General features: G+C 41.5%; 1 protein-coding gene across 5 annotated transcripts in view; it reads left to right on the top strand.

Annotated features, from left to right (window-relative positions):
* Positions 1 to 21,056, top strand: part of erfl1 (Ets2 repressor factor like 1) — a 58,162-nt gene that overhangs the window by 29,214 nt on the left and 7,892 nt on the right. For 3 of the 5 annotated variants that reach the window (XM_050047112.1, XM_050047113.1, XM_050047111.1), the window contains exons 3-4: positions 19,864 to 19,967; positions 20,570 to 20,804. In XM_050047112.1, coding sequence (XP_049903069.1) covers positions 19,877 to 19,967; positions 20,570 to 20,804 — 326 coding nt within the window. In that variant the 5' untranslated portion in view covers positions 19,864 to 19,876. The remainder of the gene's footprint in view (positions 1 to 19,863; positions 19,968 to 20,569; positions 20,805 to 21,056) is intronic. The other 2 variants (XM_050047116.1, XM_050047115.1) reach the window with 1 other exon arrangement.

Raw genomic sequence — 21,056 nt, 5'->3', positions numbered from 1 at the left:
TGCTGTTTGACACCCATTAATCAACTGTAGAAATTCGGGCAAACAGGCCTATAGACATACTTGTTGTAGTTTGTCCTCCATTATTGATGGCACCTTTGAGCAGCAGCACTCTCACTGCACTCTCAAAGGTCAACACTTGGTACGTTTGCACTTCAACAAAACTGAATTTTCCCCACATGTCACACAGTATTGATTGCATACATTGTGGTGGGTTGATCCCCAGCAGTCAGAGGCTCCATTTAAAAACAACTGCAAAATTTGTATGCAATAATGTCGATCTCACCTCCCCCGGGGTCCCAGATGGTGCCAGCTGCAGTGCACTGTGGGTAGGATGTCTGAGCCCGTGTGAGAGGGATGGGGTTTAAGGTTGGTGATGTTGAGGCTTCCCCTTCTCTCTTTATCAATGGCAATTTGTATGTGAGCACTCACCTCTGTAGTCCCAGTGGGCACGGTGGATTTCATCAAGTTCTTAACCCCACAAGGCTACAAATCCGGTTACCACTGTAAGTGTTTTAAACTGTTTAAACTATCAAAATGCTCCGTGCTGAGTCCCAGGCCGTGTTCGAGTCACGCCCAGACCACACTGAACCATATGAGTCTAACTGCATTTACTTTACTTCTTTCTCTTATCTCATTCTTGCCTCATATAACACCTGCCATTTCCACCGCTTCATCAAACTCCAGCTCCAAAGACGACTCCAAGGGGATTTAGTACTATTGGTTTGTGATGGTCTCAAGTTTTTACTGCTGGTTTTATTGATTCATTTTCATCATTCTTTTTTTATTAACAAGTTAGCAAAATATAAGACATGTTTATGTGATTTGACCGTCCTCCAACTTTTTATCTTTGGATTTTTTTTACAACATAGACTCCCTCTGTGTATCAGCAGACTCCCCTGAATGGCTGTTATTCTATTATAACCTAAAATCAATATTAAAGGATTATTGTAATGTCCATCATAATCAATACAAACACATCTAGACTAAAGGATTTCCTCTTAGGCTTTAATTCTATTACGATTGTAATTGCATAACTGCAGTTAGCATAATGAACCTTTGCAGGCCTCATGAACTCAATTGTCCAAAACTTAAAAATGATTTATGTAGAAATGCAAATCTTGAAATGAATTTAACTCTCAAGAAAATGTTTCAAAGTTCAAATGTGAGTGAGGGCCAATTATTGAAAGACACAGAGAAATTATTTAATGAGAGGAGCCTTCAACCAAACACGAAAACTTTACTCTAAATATGCATCGTTGCTCATTTCAAAATATGTTCAAAGATACTAATTCATCACGTCATCTTTTCACTTTTCTTTTTCATCTCCAAAAAAGCTTTCTAAAAGAAAGAAAGACACGTGAGTGATGAGTGAGGAGAGTTTTCTTTGTTTTGTATCAGTTAACTTGGAAACAAATTGAATTATCAGTTATTAATAATAACACTGTACCTCAGATGGCAATTTGCGCACGTAAAATGTGTTAAAGAAGTATTACCGCCCTTTAACTGGGAGCAAAACATGCGGACAAATTAGCAGAACTTAATATGGGGAAAAAAACTCCTTGTTTATTACGCACAAAACTGCGCAAAGTGTGCGGAGTTTCCAGTCTCTTACCTTCAGCCTCATTACTTGCTGCAGCCCATCTCCCTGGATCCCTCCTCCTACACACAAGAGCAAACAAAACATTTACACGCAGTTTAAAAACCACTTATAATTTTGTTTGCTTCTACAAACATAACTGTATTAAGCATAAATAATGCTCTTATAGAAACGTTAGCTCCCTAATTGGCTCTCAGAGCCTCCTGAAAGAGACCTGAAATTGATTTTATCTATCGCAGTTGGTTGCCTGATGATGATCACCAACTAGAGGTTTATTTTCCATTATATGATCAGAGGCGATCAATACCGCTCAATAAGCTTCCTTCTCTCGTCTCCTCCTCCCTTAACAGCCATAATGTGTCCATCCCGACCCACCTACAGGCCTGTATAATCCTAGGAATTATTATGATATTCCATATTAATAGTCTGAGCATGCATTTGAGTTTGTTTAAGAGCTTATTTGTGTTAAAAAATCATAAAAATGATGATTAAACCGACCTTTAATTATGTGGTTAATAACAGGGAGGGGAGAGTAGGAGTTGAGGTGAAGAAGTAGCAAAGTTTAAAAAAGGAAGGGAGGAGGAGGAGGAGGAAGAGGCAGAGGAGGGAAGTAAGGAAGGAAAGTGTTTGAATTATTATCCTGTATATGCCTGAGTGGACATGAGACAGAGAGCAGGGGGCGATATGGCGAGTTGTTGGAGAAAAAGATGAGAGTTGAGCCCGAAGGTGGGGAGGAGAGAGAAAGAGAAGAGATGGAGAGAGACAGAGAAAGGGAGAGAGAGAGAGAGAGAGAGAGAGGGGAGGGCCGATGATGAATGGATGGAGAACAGGGATGAGAGACGGAGCAGCATGAAAGAGTATATACGGCGCGCGGTCCCGCTCCGAGGATGATGAAACGTTAATTAAAGTAAACGAGCTACCTGAGCTCCCCGGCTAACCCCCTGTCACACTCTGTCAGGAGACAGAAAGAGGGTGGAGGGAGGGATGGAGGGAGGAGGAGAGGCTGGGTGGAAATTTGACTGAACAGGAGAGAAGTTGGATAATCCAGCTGTGGCTTTAGTTCAAGGTTGATTGCTGTCACAGTTTCGGGTGCAGGTCTGCAGAACATGCGTGCAGCAATTATCAGTGCATGTTGTGTTATACATGCACACATTATTTTGGTCCCACTTTTCTGATTGAATTACTATTTGCTTTCATTTCTTGCACAACATCCCTGTTTTCTTGCACGTATCTCTCAATTTATGGGAACTTTTTGTGCGTAAATGTTGGAATTAATAATCAGATCCACATGCACATAAATGAGTGGCTGCAAAATAAAAAGCAGGCCTTAATTCCCCACTCATGCGCCCCTTATTTCCCTGCATGTATGGTCCCCTCCTATGCGTATATAAGCCTTATTTCCCGTTCAGTCCACGCAAGGTTTATCCGCCAAGATCACCTTTGTTTCTTTTTTAATGCTCATATTCATTCAATTAATCTGGGCTCTAATTTGTTTATATATTTATTTACTCGCTCTCGCTATCACTCTCTCCTTTTTTTCATCTCTCTCCAACGATTATCCTGGCGTCTAATTAGAAATCGATGCAGCTGGGCCGGCGGGTATTTGCAATGTGTTTGTGGACGTTGAGAACAATTCCCCGGACAGAAAAGACTGAGAGAAGAAAGAGAGAGGAAGAGGAAACGCTACACTACACACTGCACTGCACACACACGCACACACACACACAACCACACACATATTCTGACAACCGACTTTATTGCTCGCAGCTATTCTTCTTTCTAAAAAGCAGTAGGCTAAGTAAAAAAAAAAAAAAAAGAAAGAATGGAAGGAAAGGAAAAATGAAAAGAAAATCATTTTTTAACGACGGACGCGGGGGATTTGTGCAGAATTTGTTGAGGAGTGTTTCCCCGTCTTTTAGGAAAACAAACAAATCTCGAAGTGGAAAAGCACTTTAAATGTGATGGCCTGTATCTAACCCCAGCCCGTGCTTTGCCAAAAGTCCAAGGAGCCAATTCATCAGAAAGTTAGAGGATGTGCTCGGCTCTGGCTCCATATGCATGCAAATTATTACCATTATCACTGTTAAAGGTGTTTTAATTATTAGTATTATTAGTATTATTGTGGGGTAATAATGCATGCATAGTATTAGCCCGAAGGCCTCCATATGCAACGCTGCACCAGTTTTAATTCATGCACGAGTCCAGGGATGTTGCAAAAAATGTATTTATTTTTTTGAAGCTATTCTCTCCAAAGAAGGAAGCCCAAATTGCCTCTATTATTTTGCAAATATGAATACAAGTTTGAAAGTTTCAAGGGACAAATTGAGCCACACATTTCCCTTCTTCATCTTCTCCCTCCGTCATTATTACCATCGGCGGTGTCTGTCTGCTGCTCACGCCGAGCCGGAGTCGCCTCCTTTCCGCCGTGTCCCGTGGAGAGGACTCGGTATAGAGGCGACGCGTTAGCGCCATTACCGGAGCCAATCGAACCTAACCGGATTAGCAGCTGCCAGATGAAAAAAAAGAAAGTGTTTCAACCAAGTGAGAGAAAAAAAGAAATGTAAGGAATGAGAGTCTCGCACTTTTATTAGTTCAGCTTTACACCACGGTGTGTTTACCGTCTGTGCTCTGCGTTTTATTGGCTCGCCCCATAATCTGTTTTTCAGACTCTTTTCTCTGTGTTCATCATCCCAAACGAGATGCATCACTATGTGTGTGTGTGTGTGTGTGTGTGTGTGTGTGTGTGTGTGTGTGAGACTCTGGTTGCACCAGTCAGGAAGTGTCATATCGGGAAATACAGTGCTGGAGTGTCACCCCCCTCTGCATGATGAGGAAAACTGAATAACTTGCTTTTTCTCCTTGTTGCTTCACATTTCGTCAACCCCTGTGATGCTTTACTTGTGCCAAAACCATCAGTCTGGGCTCCCTGGTTTGTGTGTGTGTGTGTGTGTGTGTGAGAGAGAGTGTGTGTGTGTGTGTGTGTGCGTCTTTGTTGCTGTGTGCAGTATAGCAGTAAGTCATATTTGAGGCTCCATCCTTGCATTTTCTGTCAGTCTGTCTTTCCATCTTGCACGCTCATTAAACGTCCCTCACACACACACACACACTGACACACACACACATAGACACACACACACACTCTCTCTCTCTCTCTCCCTCTCTTTCTCTCAGCCTCTCTCCCTCTCCTTCTTCTTCTTCCTCCGCGCCTCACGCTCCCCTTGCCCGTGGCTATATGATCGTGAAAAATGTGTTTACAAAACTCGCTCTCTCGCAGATCAAACCATACGGACGAATCAAAGACTTTGGAGAGAGGCAGAGAGAGGCAGAGAAGAGGAGAGCGAGATAGAGAGAGAAGGGGTACGAGCAGAGGGTGTGTAGAGGCCTTATAATTTTAAAATTCTCTGTGTGTTATTCCCTTTTTTTCTCTCTCTGTCTCTCTCCCTCTCCGTCTCTCTCTCTCCCTCTCTCTCCTCTTGCGTTTGTGTGTGTGTTGATGTCTGCCTGTATCTCCTTTGGTAATACAATATCTTTAAGGCCCCCAAAACAACTATCTGTGTCTCACAGTTAAACATGAGATAATGCAATATTGATGTCTCCTTGTCTTTGCTATAACGCAATACTGGGCCCATTCTGGCTGGACACGCTAACATGATGGGCCGATGGTGCCCTCGCACTTAAAAGAATTACAGTGATCCTGTAATAAATTTTGGAGGGATGCTACACAAATACAGAGTCCCTAAAGGAAGCTAGTCGGGTTAGTGAAACCAGAGGAGTTAAAAACACTCCCAGAGTAGCATCAGGTCACATTTCAGACTAAGTATTCAGCACAAGATTCACAACAAGTCCAGATGGGATGTGATTATTTTTCATTTATGCATCTTTATGCATTTGGATTTTGAGAGAGGGATTCAAGGTGGCCCCAATTTAAAATGTTGCCTCTGTGAATCATTGTACTCTTAAGTCGTTTGTTCATATGATTCATTTTAAGGTTAATGTAAATGAAATAAAAGCAAAAGGAAAGTCTTAGAATTCCCCAAAAAAGCACAAAATCTTTTACGGTATTGTACAAAAAGATAAGTGCAAAATAAATGTGACCTCGCCTGGAGAGCTGCGGAGCCATTTTACAAGTTTAGTATGTGCTATTTTGGTTGAGGTCAGGGACAACTTTTAGAGAAGAGACATTTCCCTTTGTGTAATTAGGTCAAATTTACACGAGGTCAGGCTCTTTGAAGCACAAGCAGAGTGTATCTTAAGTATCTTAATCACCCCCCTTTGTGTTTATGACAGAGGCTCGTATATGAGAGGAGAGAAATAATTAGAGGACAGGATGAAGACTTAAAAAAAAGACAAACAGTGGGACACGGGAGGAGTGTCAGTTAGAAGCTGAATGAAGAAGGGGGTAAAGGGTGAGGAGAGGGGAGGGGAGCGAGAGGAGAGGGAGGGGGCAGACAGACAGGCTGGGGGAGCGATTATAGCAGGGTTTATGTATGAGCTATTGATTGAGTCGGTGGTGACTTCTTGAGTGGTTAATTCGGGAAGTGAGAGCGATAGAGAGAGTAACTCACTGACCAGAGAGGGGAGGGCGCGGGTGAATGGTGGGGGGGATAAAGAGAGAGGGTGATGAGGATGAGTGGAGAGGGAGAGAAGTGCATTTCCTCAGGTTAAAGTGTGGAAAACAAGACGCTACTTTGCAAGGGATGATGGTGGAGTTTTAGTGACGGATAAGGGGTTTATTAACCCTTGTGTTCTGTTTGAAATGTGCTTTTAGTTCTCGTTGTTTGGGGTCCCACAGGCCGGAGTGCTGCATGTGTCATGATAATATATTGCTCCTTATTCCAAACCCAATACATAGAGAAGTATTGAATGACCTCCCATTCCCTGGCTTGAGATTAATGTGTTATTTCATGTGTCAGACTTCTGAAATTTAACCTCACATCACATTCTGGGTTTGCCGCACCTTATACTTCATTCTGCTTAACTCAGACCTGTTGTCCTCGTACGTGGACACTTTTTTGTGCCATCTAATGGCAGCAAAGGCACAATACACTCATCCATGTAAAAACAAGATGGCGGCCATCTCTGCCAAGTCAGTCTCCAGCCGATCCTGACACAAAAGTGGACAAGGTCCAAAACCTGATCACATTCAATGGCTGAAACTTGTTAATTTATCATAGAGAATGTTTGTTGGTTGACGTGGCAAAGAATATGACCAATTTTAGCAACAGTAACAAGCTTTTATTATCGTCTCGTTTGAGGACATTGGGACCAATTAGGTGCGACAGACTGTTCCTACAGACAAAATTACATTCCTATCAGTTTTATACTTTACACACTTGTGACCACTAAGATAATCCCATCGTCCCCAAATGAGGACATCATTTCTTCTCATCAATACTACTTCCTGTTTATAGACAGTGTCTGTTTTTTTTATACTTATCAGGTCCTACTGATCCCAAATAGCCAGGAGACATTAAAAATGTGTACTAAACAGAAGCTGAAGTCTCAGGAGGGGATCATTCAAAGTTATATTAATAAGCAAACATTTAAAGTGTGTAAAAGTAAATTCTAGTGATCTTGTATCACTAGTTCATTGCAGAACTATAGTTGTTCTAAGCAATTTGCTCGCAATCTCCAAAACAAAATTAGCCTACCTCCATTTTAAGACAGTTTTGTTGCCTTTTTCAAAGTCTTTCCCAGATATTGCAACCTCCTCCCCCCTTATCTCCATCACACACACACACACACACACCTCCTCGGTCTCTATAGGCGTGAAGTTGAGCCCATAGGACACTCATCTGCTCGCTGGAAACAACAGATGGTTTCCTTGTTCTCGCCGTATCACCTTGTCTAAGGAAGTCAAAATCAAGAGCAACAACTTGGCCTAGGAAGCAAGGTGGCGCGCGCGTGCACGCGCGAGGAGACAGTGTGGAGGATATCTGTCACGGCCTATAGATAGATGGGTTATTATTCTAAGTGTGTCCGATGCATATTCGCCTCGAGAAGTTTCGTTAGTGATGCTTCTCTCATCGTTTGTTTGCTGGTAGGATATCCTGCAGTCAAATTCCTAAAAGCTGCGCGCGTGCGTCGGCTACGTGGGTTTTTTTGCGTAAACGTGTGTGTGTGTGTGTGTGTGTGTGTGTGTGTGTGTGTGTGTGTGTGTGTGTGTGTGTGTGTGTGTGTGAAGGTCAGCTCGCCGGCGCAGTTTCTTTTCCTATTTCTCTTCCCTCTCGCGCAGGTTTTGATCTCTCAGCCGCGAGATCAAAGGCGCTCTCTGGCTATTAGTCAGCGCGAGCCATTGATCCCTCATCGATCCACGCGAGACACAGCCGCCCCGTGAACACCGCGCGAGGCTCCCCAAAGCTCCTCCCGCGCGTCCGGAGAGAGGGAGAGAGAGCGCGAGCAGGAGAGAAGGAGAACGTAAAAGAGGGAGGTGGAGCAATGTGTGTGCGTGCGTGCATGTGTGTGTGTGTGTGTGTGTGTGTGTGTGTGTGTGTATTTTCTACTGGCGCGGGCAGAGCCAAACTCGAGCTTTTTCTTTGCCGCGGGACATGAAACAATGAGGCTCGAGCCGGTTTTAATAAAGCGCGCTTTCCCTCCTTTCAACTCTGGCGCGAGGCGGACGAGCCGGCAGCGGAGAGCGATCGATAATTAATGACGATGAATAATTTAACCCTATCGATTGATACTTTTTTCTTCATCCTTTTTCCCCTTCTTTTCCTTATTTTCTTAAGGCCCGCGTTCCATACCACACTAATACCGTTTTCACGCGCTCACATCCTCATCTCCACTCACCTCCTCTTAAACTTGTTGGAGTTCTCCACCTTTAATGAAAGCCTCCAAAAAGCAGGTTTCCTTATTTATCAGAAGATCCCATTTATGACCCGAACAGGCTCAACTTCACCCTGAATCATTAGAGCTCCAAAACTTCTTCACATGAATGAAACTGGACTTTCAGTGGACCAGGCTGGTGATATTCTATATTTATCTTTCTGTCAATGATCCTTTTTAAGTTTGTGTGCCTTTATTTCTCCTTCAATGTATCTGAAAATGATTAGTAACATCAGAATAACTATAGCACTTGCATCTGTCTTGGCCAGGCTAGGAAAATTCTAAATTTTTTGGCAAATTTTACCCAAACTGGAACAAATTGCGCAGTTATTGAGCCCATGACTGAAATAATAGAATAAACTAAATCGGTCTTAAAATAAATCTCTTTTTCAAGGCTTAAATAATAAAGCAGGGGGTTAGTTATGTCAAGTTCTTCCTGATGACAAATCCCATGAAGAGACCAAAACTTACAGAGCATTAGTTTTTCATTACTCTCCAACTTCTCTACCCTTTCAGCACCAAGCCAATTCATCCCTATTGAAGATGTCAACCTTTAAAAATTGGTCTCAAGTATTTCACTTATTTAACAGACTAAGAAATTTCTTATTTTTTGGCAAATTTTACCCAAACTGGAACAAATTGGTGGGGTCTATTTTCAGGCAAGGATTGATACACATTTGGTGACCCAGTGAGCGTTTATGGCACCAGGAGAGAGTGCAGCTATGTGGTGGCTGTGTTCATTTTAACAAAGGAGTAGATTTCGGGAGGGGACATAGGGCAAATGTTCTCCTCAGTATTTAAAACATGTGCATTTTGACAAAATTAAAGACATTTAATTGATGCAGAAAAGATACAAATCGGTGCCTCTATCATCTACTACTACTCTTTCATCTTACTCAACTGGAAATCAACAAAGCCTCCCCCATTTACACAACAGATCAGAGAGATGATGATATTCACTAGGAGGATCTCAAGCAAAGTTTTATACAACTCAGTCCCCTTTTATAGGATACATAGCCTTTGCTTGAGTTAAACCTTAATATCATAATATACTGGTGCTCCTTTAACCACTTTAATTACAGTATTGAGACATTAAAGAAGAGAATTTACAATCTGATCTCTTCATAATCTTACATCTTGCACACATTCTTTTCTGTATATTGGTTTGTCTTTGCATGAAGACAGAAGAAGACTAGAGTGGCTTATGTCAACTGTAACTCTGCACCTTTTCCCTTAATGGAAAAATCAAAATAAAGTCTATTAAAAAAAAAAAAAAACAGAAATGACACACTGTTGAACTGCCATGTTCATTTTAACTCACATTTCGGGGGTGTTGGAAATGTTTTTCAAACACTTTATTTTCTGCATTCCAGTGAATATTTGTGCCTTTTCTGCATCAATTAAAAGTATTTTTTTGTCAAGTATACTTATTGGCTTTTTGAGCAGCACAACACTGGTCTGCACAACCATCAAGAATAAAAACAATGAAAGATTAAGATATGAATTCAAAACAGCAGTACAATCCATAGGTGCAGCATCTATAAGTCAATCAAGCAAAATGCTTGCAAGTGTTGAAGCCACAGTGTAGTTTGTGGAGTGAAGCAAACAGGTCAGCTGTTTCACTTACAGGCTCAATAATTGTCACTTGTCATACATCTGAGTTTTTAAACATATATTCAAACCTATTATCCATTTAAATATCACATTGGCTTCACAGTTACCACATCGGCTGGTACAGGTAGTGTGTATGGCTATTTCTAACTGAACCTCACTGAATGATATTCTGGTTTGGCAGCTCTGTCAGGTGATGGCCTGTCTCTCGGTGTGAAGGACTCAGTATTAGCTTTGCCCCTGCAGTGTGGAGTAATGGGTGCTCTGTGGGAGAACAAGCAGAGTCACAGAGCCTCAGTACTCTTGTAACTATACATCTTGGTTAAATGTACTGACAGTACTGCGCTGCTGTCTGTTCCTATTACAGCATTGCACTGAATTCTCACTCTGTCACATGGCAGTATGATGTACTGTGTGTAGGTTATATAGAGCTCACGGTACAAAGAAGCCAACGTGTGGAAATGTAGGTGCAACAGAGGTATAGGCCAGTGTAGTGTTGGTGTAAGCATCGGTGATGTGGTTTTTGTCACATCACAGATTTAATTTTTGGTGTTGGTGTTATAGGAAACATAATTTTAACAGGAGGGAAACACTATTAGACGGCGTACCATACTTCAACATGCCTGTATGTGCACAATGCCCCATTTTTGCCCCGTCACACACTTCACATCACGCAGTGAGTCTGCACTGTTAAACCAGGACCTTGAAAGCTATGGAAAAATGGGAAAATGCAAGTGTAAGGACAAACAGCTTAAGAGAATAACAACTATTACCTGTGACGATTAAAGCCAGAGCCTTGAAATGTTTACAAAGCAAACTGCGCTGTATGTCGAGGTGGTAAAATGGGGATCAGGGCCGTAAGCACAGGAAGTATCGTCAGGGTCATTTTGACTGTTCATTTTGAATCAACATCAATTTGTTTACTTGGAAAGAGTATATTTTGTCTTTTGGTGTGTGTTTCCATAACAAGTTTGGTTTTAAATTTCATTTAAAATGGTATAAAGAAAAAGCCTTAAAAAGCCTTAAATTTAACTTATTTGTACCTGTAGAGACCCTGCGTGCAGGAGATTTGGAAAAGGACAGATAGGTTGGTCGCTGACATATTTTTAAGATGATGTGAGTTATTGTTTGCCAGAAAAGACCAATGATAATGCTCCTCTGTTTATATTATCTTTGTAAAGCTACGTGCCACACCAAAGTAACTAACCTGACTTTCTACGCTTTCTACGGTTTCTACTTCCATCGCAGGTTTGGTCTTAAATTTTATTTAAAGTGGTATTAAAAAGGTCTTACAAAGTCTTAAATTTAACTTGTTAATTCTTGAACTTGATTTTTTTATGGATCTATGAAACACACAAATTTAAATTTAAGAGAACACTTATTTCTAGTCCCAAGACAGACATGTGATATAAGGTAAATTAAACAATAGAATCTGTTTCTCAGCGCACATTTAATGCCTTGAGTTTTACAGTGTATTTCATATATAGTGACAGCCCTGTTTTTTTGCAAAATTTTTACACGTCGGTGGATCTACAAGGGCAGCTAATTGTTGAAGTTTTGGGTGAGTTCAAAGTTAACAAAATGTATTTGCAAACGTTAAGACATATCTTAAACTCTGTACTCGCATATCATGGGACCAATTTTATTTTTTTTGTACAAGAAAGAAGTAGATATTTAGGATTAGATAGATATTATGCTATATGTTTAGAGGTAAAATATGTTTTAAAAATCTGATATAAAACAACTTTAAAAAAACATCTATAAATAATTCATTTTTTCTCTTGTATGACCAATTGGAAATGTTATTTCATAATTTAGGCAAGCCATTCAGCTCAATCAGAAGAATTACAGGGCATTGTAGTGATAACATTTGATTTAACGTTGACTCTTCTCTTTAACATTTGGATGGACAGGTTCTTTTTCCCTCTTCCTGACCAAACCTCCCCCTCCTCCTCCTCCTCCTCCTCCTCCTCCTCATCCTCCTCCTTCTCTTCTCTCTCTCTCCCCTCCTTGTTTCTCCTCTCTCCTTCTTTCCATCTCCTCTAACAAACCCATAGCAGAGTCCCTCTGTTCTTCCACCCTGAGGCTGACCAGTGTGTCAGAGCTAACCAGGGAGAGGAACAGAGAGAGAGGGAGAGACAGAGATAGCGGGAGAGAGGCAAGTATAGAGAAAGGGAGAGAGAGAGGGTTCAGTTGGGCCTCTTTCAGGGGCAACCAAAAAAAGGAAGATGAGACAGATGTACAGAGCCCGTTTCATCTAGTGGAAAAAGAAAGCGGGAGAGGCCAGACTCTTCATGCCTCTCATATTTTTCTATCTTTTTATATCGTGACCCATCACTCTTTCCTTCTTTAGACAGCACTGGAGATATAATGTTGCCTGAATGTCAGGCTGCCCCCCTTCCTCCCTCTACCCCAGTCACTCTGCAGAATTTCAAAACATAGTTGGTACTACAGTATATTCCGCACACTGTTTCCTTTTCGCTCCCGTCAGTGGCCCACTAACCTCCACAACTGTGCCAGTTCTGTTGACAGGCCTGGTCCTATACATTACCAGCCTGGTTGCAAACTTCTATCAGTATGTATACTTCAGTCATGTTTGGTAAGATGTTGCACTCAAAATACACATCCATTTACAAACCTCTTTTAAACACCCAAAACTCATCAAATTCTGGCTTATGAACTCTTTTGAAAATGCTTCTAATTTTGTTTTGGTCCATTTTTCCTGGACAATATTTTGTTGCCAGACTAATGTTGCATCAAGTTCGCAGCTAAAACTAAAACTAATGACCTTAATTTCATATAGCTTTCCACATGTTTTTTAAAAACTCTTAACCCTGACTTATTCATGATTACGAGTAAAGATGTTCGGATACCATTTTTGCCTTCCCGATTCCAATACCTGAACTTGCGTATTGGCTGTTAACAACTACTAATCCATTGTGTTAAAAACAAGTTAACAGCTGTATCAAATTCTCGCTCCGACCTCGTCGCATATTGATGTCTGGTCATGGACTTTCCACATCTAGATAAGACATGCAAGGTACCCCGAGTACGTTGGTTGTTGACATTCTGGGACGCTGTATCAAGTTCTGCCTGTTACATGCATTGTCTTCTGTCAAAATACACTTCCGTTTTTACAGGAAATCTAACATTTACATACAGTCTCTTTAAAATAAATGCACTACGTCAGTGCGAATTGACATTTTTTTTCCTTCAACAACAAAAACACGTGGTTAGGTTTCGGAAAAAAGAACAGGGTTTGGCTTTAGAATCTTACAGTACCAGAACACCACTCTCTTGGGTGAAAGTCGGTCTTTGTTGGAGCCATGCTGTCGGACTTTCGCCACCTTAACTTTCGTCCTTGTCCTACTGCCTTCCCCCCTGACGTGTTAAACTATAACGGCAACTGGCTGTGTATCATGCCTATGTTAAAGGACCGTTTTTTTTCATTGGTTTCCTACGCTGCAAGTCACTGCCCAAGTGTCGGATTTCGACGACTTCAGAGTGAGAGCGGGCTCGCTGTAAACTACTACTCCTGCATGGATGTGCAGTGATTGCTATCGTTATTGTGTGGCATGTCTCAGGTTAAACCCTTTGTAAAACATGTACAAATACATACAGAGAAGAAATGCCATAGAAATTTCTCTTATTGTCTGATCTTAACTTTTGCTTATGGCTCATGTTGCACTCTTTACCAGATATCAGTTCTTTTTCGTGGCTCTAAAACAACAGTTGACAGGCAACTTCCTGTGTAGGTTACTGTTTAAGAGCAGCAAAGAGGACCGGGGTGTGAAACTACTTGAAAAGTTTAGTGATAAATTACTAGTATCGGATAGGTGCGTCACCAATACCCGATCCAGCGTTTCGGGCAGTATCGGATTAATTTCCTAAACTGGCATCAGTACAGAACAACTCTAATTATGAGCAGACAGGCTGTGTTACCTCAGCATGTTTATTTCATTCAGTAAAATTCAGGTGACTTTATATACCTCAATAAACTTAATAAAAATGTGACTTCACTAAAACAAGTATGCAACAAAGAACTGACAAAATGCTTTACAGGCAAAAGAAAAGAGAAATAAGGCAAACAGACAGACATATAAGGAGACAAAGAGTGATAAATAGACAGATGTACTTTATTGATCCAAAGTTAGGAAATTCTTTAAGACAACAAAAGTATAAACAGCAAAAGTTCTAAAATCAAGAAAAAACAAGTTTAATGCTGCTGTAATCAATATTTTTATATTCAGAGATGATTAAATGACTGTACACAATGTGAAAGGGGTGATGTAGTGATGAACCTGCAGTTTCCTTTAGTCTCACAGAGTGTGTGAGAAGGCTTCTAAAACCCACTGTAAACTACCTGTCCAACAATAATCGACAGCAGACAAAGTAGAAGTGGGACATTCAGCAGCTTAACAACCATATATTTGCTCATGAGATGGAGAGAAATATAGAGCTAAAAGGGAGTGAATTTGAGACTGACTTTGATTTGATTTGATTTGATTTCACTTTATTGTCAGAAAAAAAAAATCTAAAATGTGTCTTGTGTTCCAGGACGTCAACTCTTTCACATAAACACAAAAATAACATTTAATCAAACTACAAAATCACACTACAAATGCTAGAAATCACATCAGACATTACTTAAAGTGGATGCAGTGCAACAAATTAGTAATTCATATTACATTCAATGTTCCGCCCAAGTACGCTGAGGCTACTTAGAGGCCATATTTGGATTTAATAGGTTGACAGACTGAGGAACAAAATACTTCTTCAACCTGTTCAGTCTAGCCTGTGAGACTCTGAATCTTCTGTGTGATGGTAAAAGCTGATACCCTTCAAATAATAAAAAGTGGGGTCAGACGTAATATTACCTGCCAGAGACAACATTCTTTTAGTACACGTAGCTTAAAAACTTTACTCAAGTGTTTGACCCACAGTGCTCAAGCAGATACGTACAAGTCAGGGGGCACCCCATGTACAAAGGCTGTGTCCTTGCCGCAGCAGCTGTGGGTTCGATTTGAACCCACAGACCTTTGCTGCATGTCATCTCCACCTTCTCTTCCCCGTCAGGCTGTATCTGTCCTATCAAATAACGGTAAAAAAGAGCCAAAAATATCTTACAAAAAAGACACGTACAAGTCTAGCCAGTCTGGCTTTAAGGTGAACAGAGACAACTTTTCCATGCAGTTGCTGCACAGCACTCAACAGCAGGATGTGTTTGTTTGCTCCAGATGATAATTATGATATATACGTGTCTATATGAATGCTCCAAATGAATGCTAATGATGCTCTGTGTTTGCTGGAGGTGTGAATACACAGCTTTGGGCTAACCTGTTCACCATATCAACCTTATGGTGAAAATATGTAAATGTTGAGTTTACAGATTGTTTCCATTTTTCCCCACAAGACCCCAAAATCACTTACTGCAGGATTAAAGATGATTTTTAAAGATGTGTAGTGACCTTTCTGAGACTTTCTAAGACATAACCTTTCAGCCATGACCAGCTATTGCCCTAACGTGAGTGTGAAACCTTTGCATCCTTGTTGTCGTGTCCTAAAAACATAGTTAAACCGTCACTAAAACCAGCCGACTCTTTCAACTCAATGAATTATCAAAAGCCTCTGACTCATCAACACACCAGAGGGTTCAGCGAGGATGTGTGTTTGCTAAAACTAGTGTGGGCCCACACTCGACAACATGTGGAGGAGCGCAGCCGAGGTTTCCTTTGAGCAGCGAAGGTGCTATTGTCAACATGTGACTGTACACGGCAACACCGTGCCCTCTATTGTATGTATTTACCATTGTCACCGGTAACTGTGTGATCCATCATCCAGACTTTGTAGGTGGCCTTTTGTGGGAGAGAGGTCCTTTGTTTGGACTGTTGTGTCCACAGTTGCATTTGTGTTTTTGTCTGCACACATCTCTGCGCTCAATCAGCACCGTCTTCAGTAAACAAAGTGCATTCTCTCTTTCAGCTCGGTGAGATGTGTGTTAGTGTGTCTATATTGATTCAGTCAATATCTATGGGCTCCATGTCTTACTTTGTGTGCTGCTCCTCACTGTGTGTGCGCGTCGGCTACCTGAATACCTGTGTATTTGTGGCATATCTGCTTGAGACTGTGTTTACTGTGCATGTACAATCCATTACAATCTGCGAGCGTCTGTATCTGACAGTCTGTGTGTGCGTGTGTGTGTGTGTGTGTGTGTAAGAGTGTGTGCGAACGAGGAACAGTATTCCCTGGGCTGCTAGTTATAATGTTTCTGGGGGTGATGGGGGGAACTTGAAAGCCCTGCGCTGCCCAAATCAAAACTAACAAGGAAATGATGGGGGCTCCTTTATCTCCTCTCTGGCCTGGGGGGCCGAGGGGGGCGAGAACGGGAGACTGGGGAAGGGAGGGAGGGGAGGAGGAGGGAGGGAGGGGAGGCAGGAGGAGGACGAAGAGGAGGAGGAGGAGGAGGGGGGCCTGCCTGGCTTCCTCTTTGATTTGTAAAAAATGCATTACCTCCGAAATCAAACGGAAAATTACTGCGCCGAAGCAAAACACACAGAGCAGGAAGAGAGGGAGAGAAAAGGAGATGGGTGGGGCGGGGGAGCAGACAGTGGATAGGTGTGTGTGAATAGAAAGGAGGTGGGAAAGAGGAAAGGAGGATTCACCTGTATACTTAGGCTGCTGGATAGGAAAATGGAGGATGGATATGGATGTAGGCGGTGTGTAGGTGGTATGAGAGGTAGCTGGCGAGACCCTGACAGATAGGAGCACACATATAGTATGTTATCCTCGGAGGAGACGAGCTTATACATGCGGCGGACCACGAGAATATGGCAAATGTAACAGATGATGCAGTATTGATGACCTGTAGCCCACAGGGAAGAGGAAACTTATAGATTACTACCTCGAACACAAAGAATATCTTATTTTTTAAAGACTACAGCCAATCTCCGCTGAGGCCTTCAGTCAGATGTACAGGTTATATCAACTTTTAATGGAAGGACGTTTCAGAAGAGAGAGCTGTTTCTAATTGTGCGAAGGCCAATGTGGGTTTTGATATCCTGCTGGTGCGCTGAATACAAACGATCTAACAGGCTACGTGTTGTATAGTTTTGTGGAAGAAAAAAAATCCCACATGAAAATGGGGAGCTTTTTGTGAAGACATAACTGTTATTTGAACCCTGGTGATAACTTTGACTCATTACGGGAAAGTGAGCACAGGCAGAGACACAAGGCCGACAGAAGAAGATAAAAAAATAAGAAATAACATGAATGATATGAAGAGAAAAAAAATGTGAGTGAGATAGGATGAATGCCAACTCTATATTTGAAGACAGAAGGAGCGGCTTGAAAACAAGAAAGATGAAGAGAGGGAGGAGAGAGTGAGAGGGGCCACAATCCAAAGGCTAGAAGCAGGGTGAGAGCCAGCGATGGATAGATAGATAGATGGAGTCGGTCAGAGAGAGAGAGAGAGAGAGAGAGAGAGAAATGCCTGGAGTTAGCAATAATAATTTATACAAACACACCTTAATAATTCACGTTCCATTTCAATGCTGGAGGGAAAATCCAAAATTCACAGAGCATAATTAAATAGAGGCAGAGAGTGAAGGGAGAGATAGAGAGGCCAGCATTAAAGATACCAGTGTAGCAGCAGGGCATCTCTTCCATCTGAGCTTTGTAAAACAACCCTGATGAAACTGTGATATCCAAACTAGATCATGTCTCATGGTCCCATCGCTCGTCATGGAAACACTGAAAATCTCCTTACCTCCTCCTGTCAGCAGACGTCTATATGCGTTTCTGTAGGAGGCGTTATAATTATTAGCTGTCATTTAACGCACACATTCTTGCTTGGGATGTGCTCACATCACCTGCGTGCGTATAAAAAAAGGGAGCGTGACACAGTGCGACAGATTGGACGTCAAAGGTTTTTTCGAGGTTTTCGTGCACACCTGTGGTGCCTTCACAGGTGTGCTGCTCAGCTGTCTTTGTAAAAACAAATGTCAGGTGAGATATTAAAGGGATACTTCACCTACAAAATGAAAATTTGTAAATCAGTTAGTCATGCAGTGTTTCCTCAAATTCATGACGAAACCTTTTTCTCACATGCCTCTACGGAAAACGGCAAACATATTGATTCATTGATTGATTGGGAGCCACATTCAACAACAGCAAAACTATATCAAAACATATGTTTACAAAATCTCATGTCTGCCTTTGAAGAGAGCATAGATACGTTTTCATTTCAGTTTTAAATTGTAACATAGACTTGGATAATACTGCAAGAGTTTTGTGAAAGTTTGTAAACATATGTTTTGACATAGCTTTGCTGTTGTAACGTGGTCCCTAATCAATCAATAATCAATATGTTTCCCGTTTTCCGAGGAGGCGTGTGAGAGAAACAAAGTTTTCTCCATAAATTCAAGGTGACACGGCATGACTGATTTACAAATGGTCATTTCGTGTGTGAAATATTCCTTTAAAAACAAAAACTGAAACACTTCTTTGACAGATTTGAGTTTAAGAGATACATTTTAATCACTTTTGTCGAATGCAGGTGTATACACTTTGTATTTTTTGGTCTTTTGTGATATCGAATATGAAAGTGTTCAGTGAACATCAATATATTCATCACTATATTTGTTGACTTTAACTTTCAGATGATCACGTAACCTACCATGAAGCTTATTATGCACCTTTTTTATGTACCCCTCTATATTAAGAACGTGTGCATTTGTCTCCCCAAATAAAAACATGAACGTAACAGAGGGCTCTTATTTTGACAAAATTAAAGACATTTACTCCATTAATTGATGCAGATAAGACACAGATTTGGGAATAAAAAATCACCAGAATGCAGGAAATGATGCTCAAAATTTTCGGCCAGAGGACCCCAAAGCCGCCCTTTCACATGTGGACCCCGCCACCAATGTTGAAATGAAACCTACGCCCTTCCCTTGTGCATTTGTCAGGTTATTGGATGCAGCTAGGTGAAACTAAGGCAGTCTAAAACAATAATAGAATAAATCCCGCTTCCTTCATGAAGGTTATAATGAGGTGTTTTAGATGGGGTGCTGATTTACCTTTATGGTAAATTTGGAGGCTGTAGTTTGTGCTCATGCTGAATTGTATTGGGTTACACTGTGAGGCGTTTCTTTTATTTACCCTATCTTCATTGGTTTAAATGCCTAAATCACATAATGAACAAAGCCTTTCCTTTCCTCGACCATATTAGTTTCTGCAGCTAGTTGCAGTGCACCTGAACGTAACATTGCACACAGAGATTTTTGCCCTAGTGTGTCGTTTTTGAATTTAAAACCTCCACCGAGGAATAGCCAAACCACATTATACATTAAAAGCTCCTGTTTTAAATTTATAATATGGCTCAACTCTAACTTGGTTTTCAAAACTCTATTTAATTTCTCCTGTTCATAAATGCACTATTGGGATGTCCACCGTGTTGCATCAGACACAGCCGCAGGTGGCCACACAAGATCACATCCATCAAACACCTGATCTCTACCAAAGACATATGAAACATAACCTTGCCATATTTCACATCGATTTAAAGTATGTTTTTGAACTCATATTGCGCCCTTAGACCCTTATGCAATACCTCCATTTTCAACAAAGTTTACACTCTTCAACTTCAGCTCAGTGGAATAAACCTGCTGGGTAGCTGTGTCTGGCTTTAGCAGATGTTTTTCTATGAGATGTCTCTCCTCCTGTTTTCACCTTTTTCAGAATGTACAAATTCACACACCAAAGTCAAGTAATCATTGTTTACTGACTGTCTTTGTCCTCTGTGCCATCTCTTTGTTTCGTTCCAGGTGTTGTGGAGGTATGGACTGTAACTGCGTCAGTGATTTGCTGCTCCCCCCGGTGCCAGCACTCTGGACGCCAGGTCAGTCCCACCATCAAGCTCATGCAAGGGGTATAATTTCTTTTTTTGCATAAATTTATCATGCACACATCTTCAAACACATCTCTAATTCTTGACCCAGGTCACGTGTGTGAATTGAGTGTAACCAGCCAAAATTCAGTTTATGATAAAAACATAACCATCATCATGAAAATCAGAGATACGTGTTAAAAATGCAACTAAAACTTTCAGCTTTTTAAAAAAAGTTAACCATACACATGCACATTGGTAAACAAATTCAGTCTCTGGTAGTAATTGGTTGTATTTCTAATGTTTTTACAAGGCTAGTTAGTGCCAGGTTCACTGTGGGATGAAAAAAGCTACTTAACTCCGTCTATGATGTGCATACATTCGACTTTTAAGAATTAGAGCCCGAGCAGCATCAATCAGATCTCTCCCAGTGAGCTGTCATCACTCCACTGACCAATCTGTTGAGGCTAGAGGGCATTAGCGCAGACTAACATTGCTCAAGGCACGTGCTGTGATATTAAACACATCATCCCTCACCTCCATCACTCATCAGTCATCCAGACAGTGGTCCCCCCCGGCACACAGCGGGACAAATGACAAGGCCCTAACCTCATCCTCCCCTCTTTCCTGCTCCCTCTGCCCAGGGTTCGCCTTCCCAGACTGGGCCTACAAGCCCGAGTCGAGCCCCGGGTCCAGACAGATCCAGCTGTGGCACTTCATCCTGGAGCTGCTGCAGAAGGAGGAGTATCAGGGGGTGATCGCGTGGCAGGGCGACTACGGAGAGTTTGTCATCAAGGACCCAGACGAGGTGGCTCGGCTGTGGGGGATAAGGAAATGCAAACCTCACATGAATTACGACAAGCTGAGCAGGGCGCTGAGGTATGTGTCTGTACATGATGTGTTGAATGTCAAGCAATAACACTGCTGGTATCAGATAAATCAAGATGTTTATCGCGCCGCGGTTTACATAAATTGTTTACTCTTGTCTATCTGAGTCCTCACTTAACGTCTCTCTTTTTCATGTTGGTTTAATGGAAAGATAAAGGTGGGACTTTTCCTGGGGAACGTCAATACCCTCAATTTCTCCTTATCTGTGGACATCCTAATGGAAAGTTCACCATTGAGCTGCCA

Source organism: Epinephelus moara, chromosome 6 (genome assembly GCF_006386435.1).
Source record: "Epinephelus moara isolate mb chromosome 6, YSFRI_EMoa_1.0, whole genome shotgun sequence".
Taxonomy (NCBI): domain Eukaryota; kingdom Metazoa; phylum Chordata; class Actinopteri; order Perciformes; family Serranidae; genus Epinephelus; species Epinephelus moara.
Note: the sequence above shows the minus strand (reverse complement) of the source record. Positions and strands in the feature narration are given on the sequence as shown.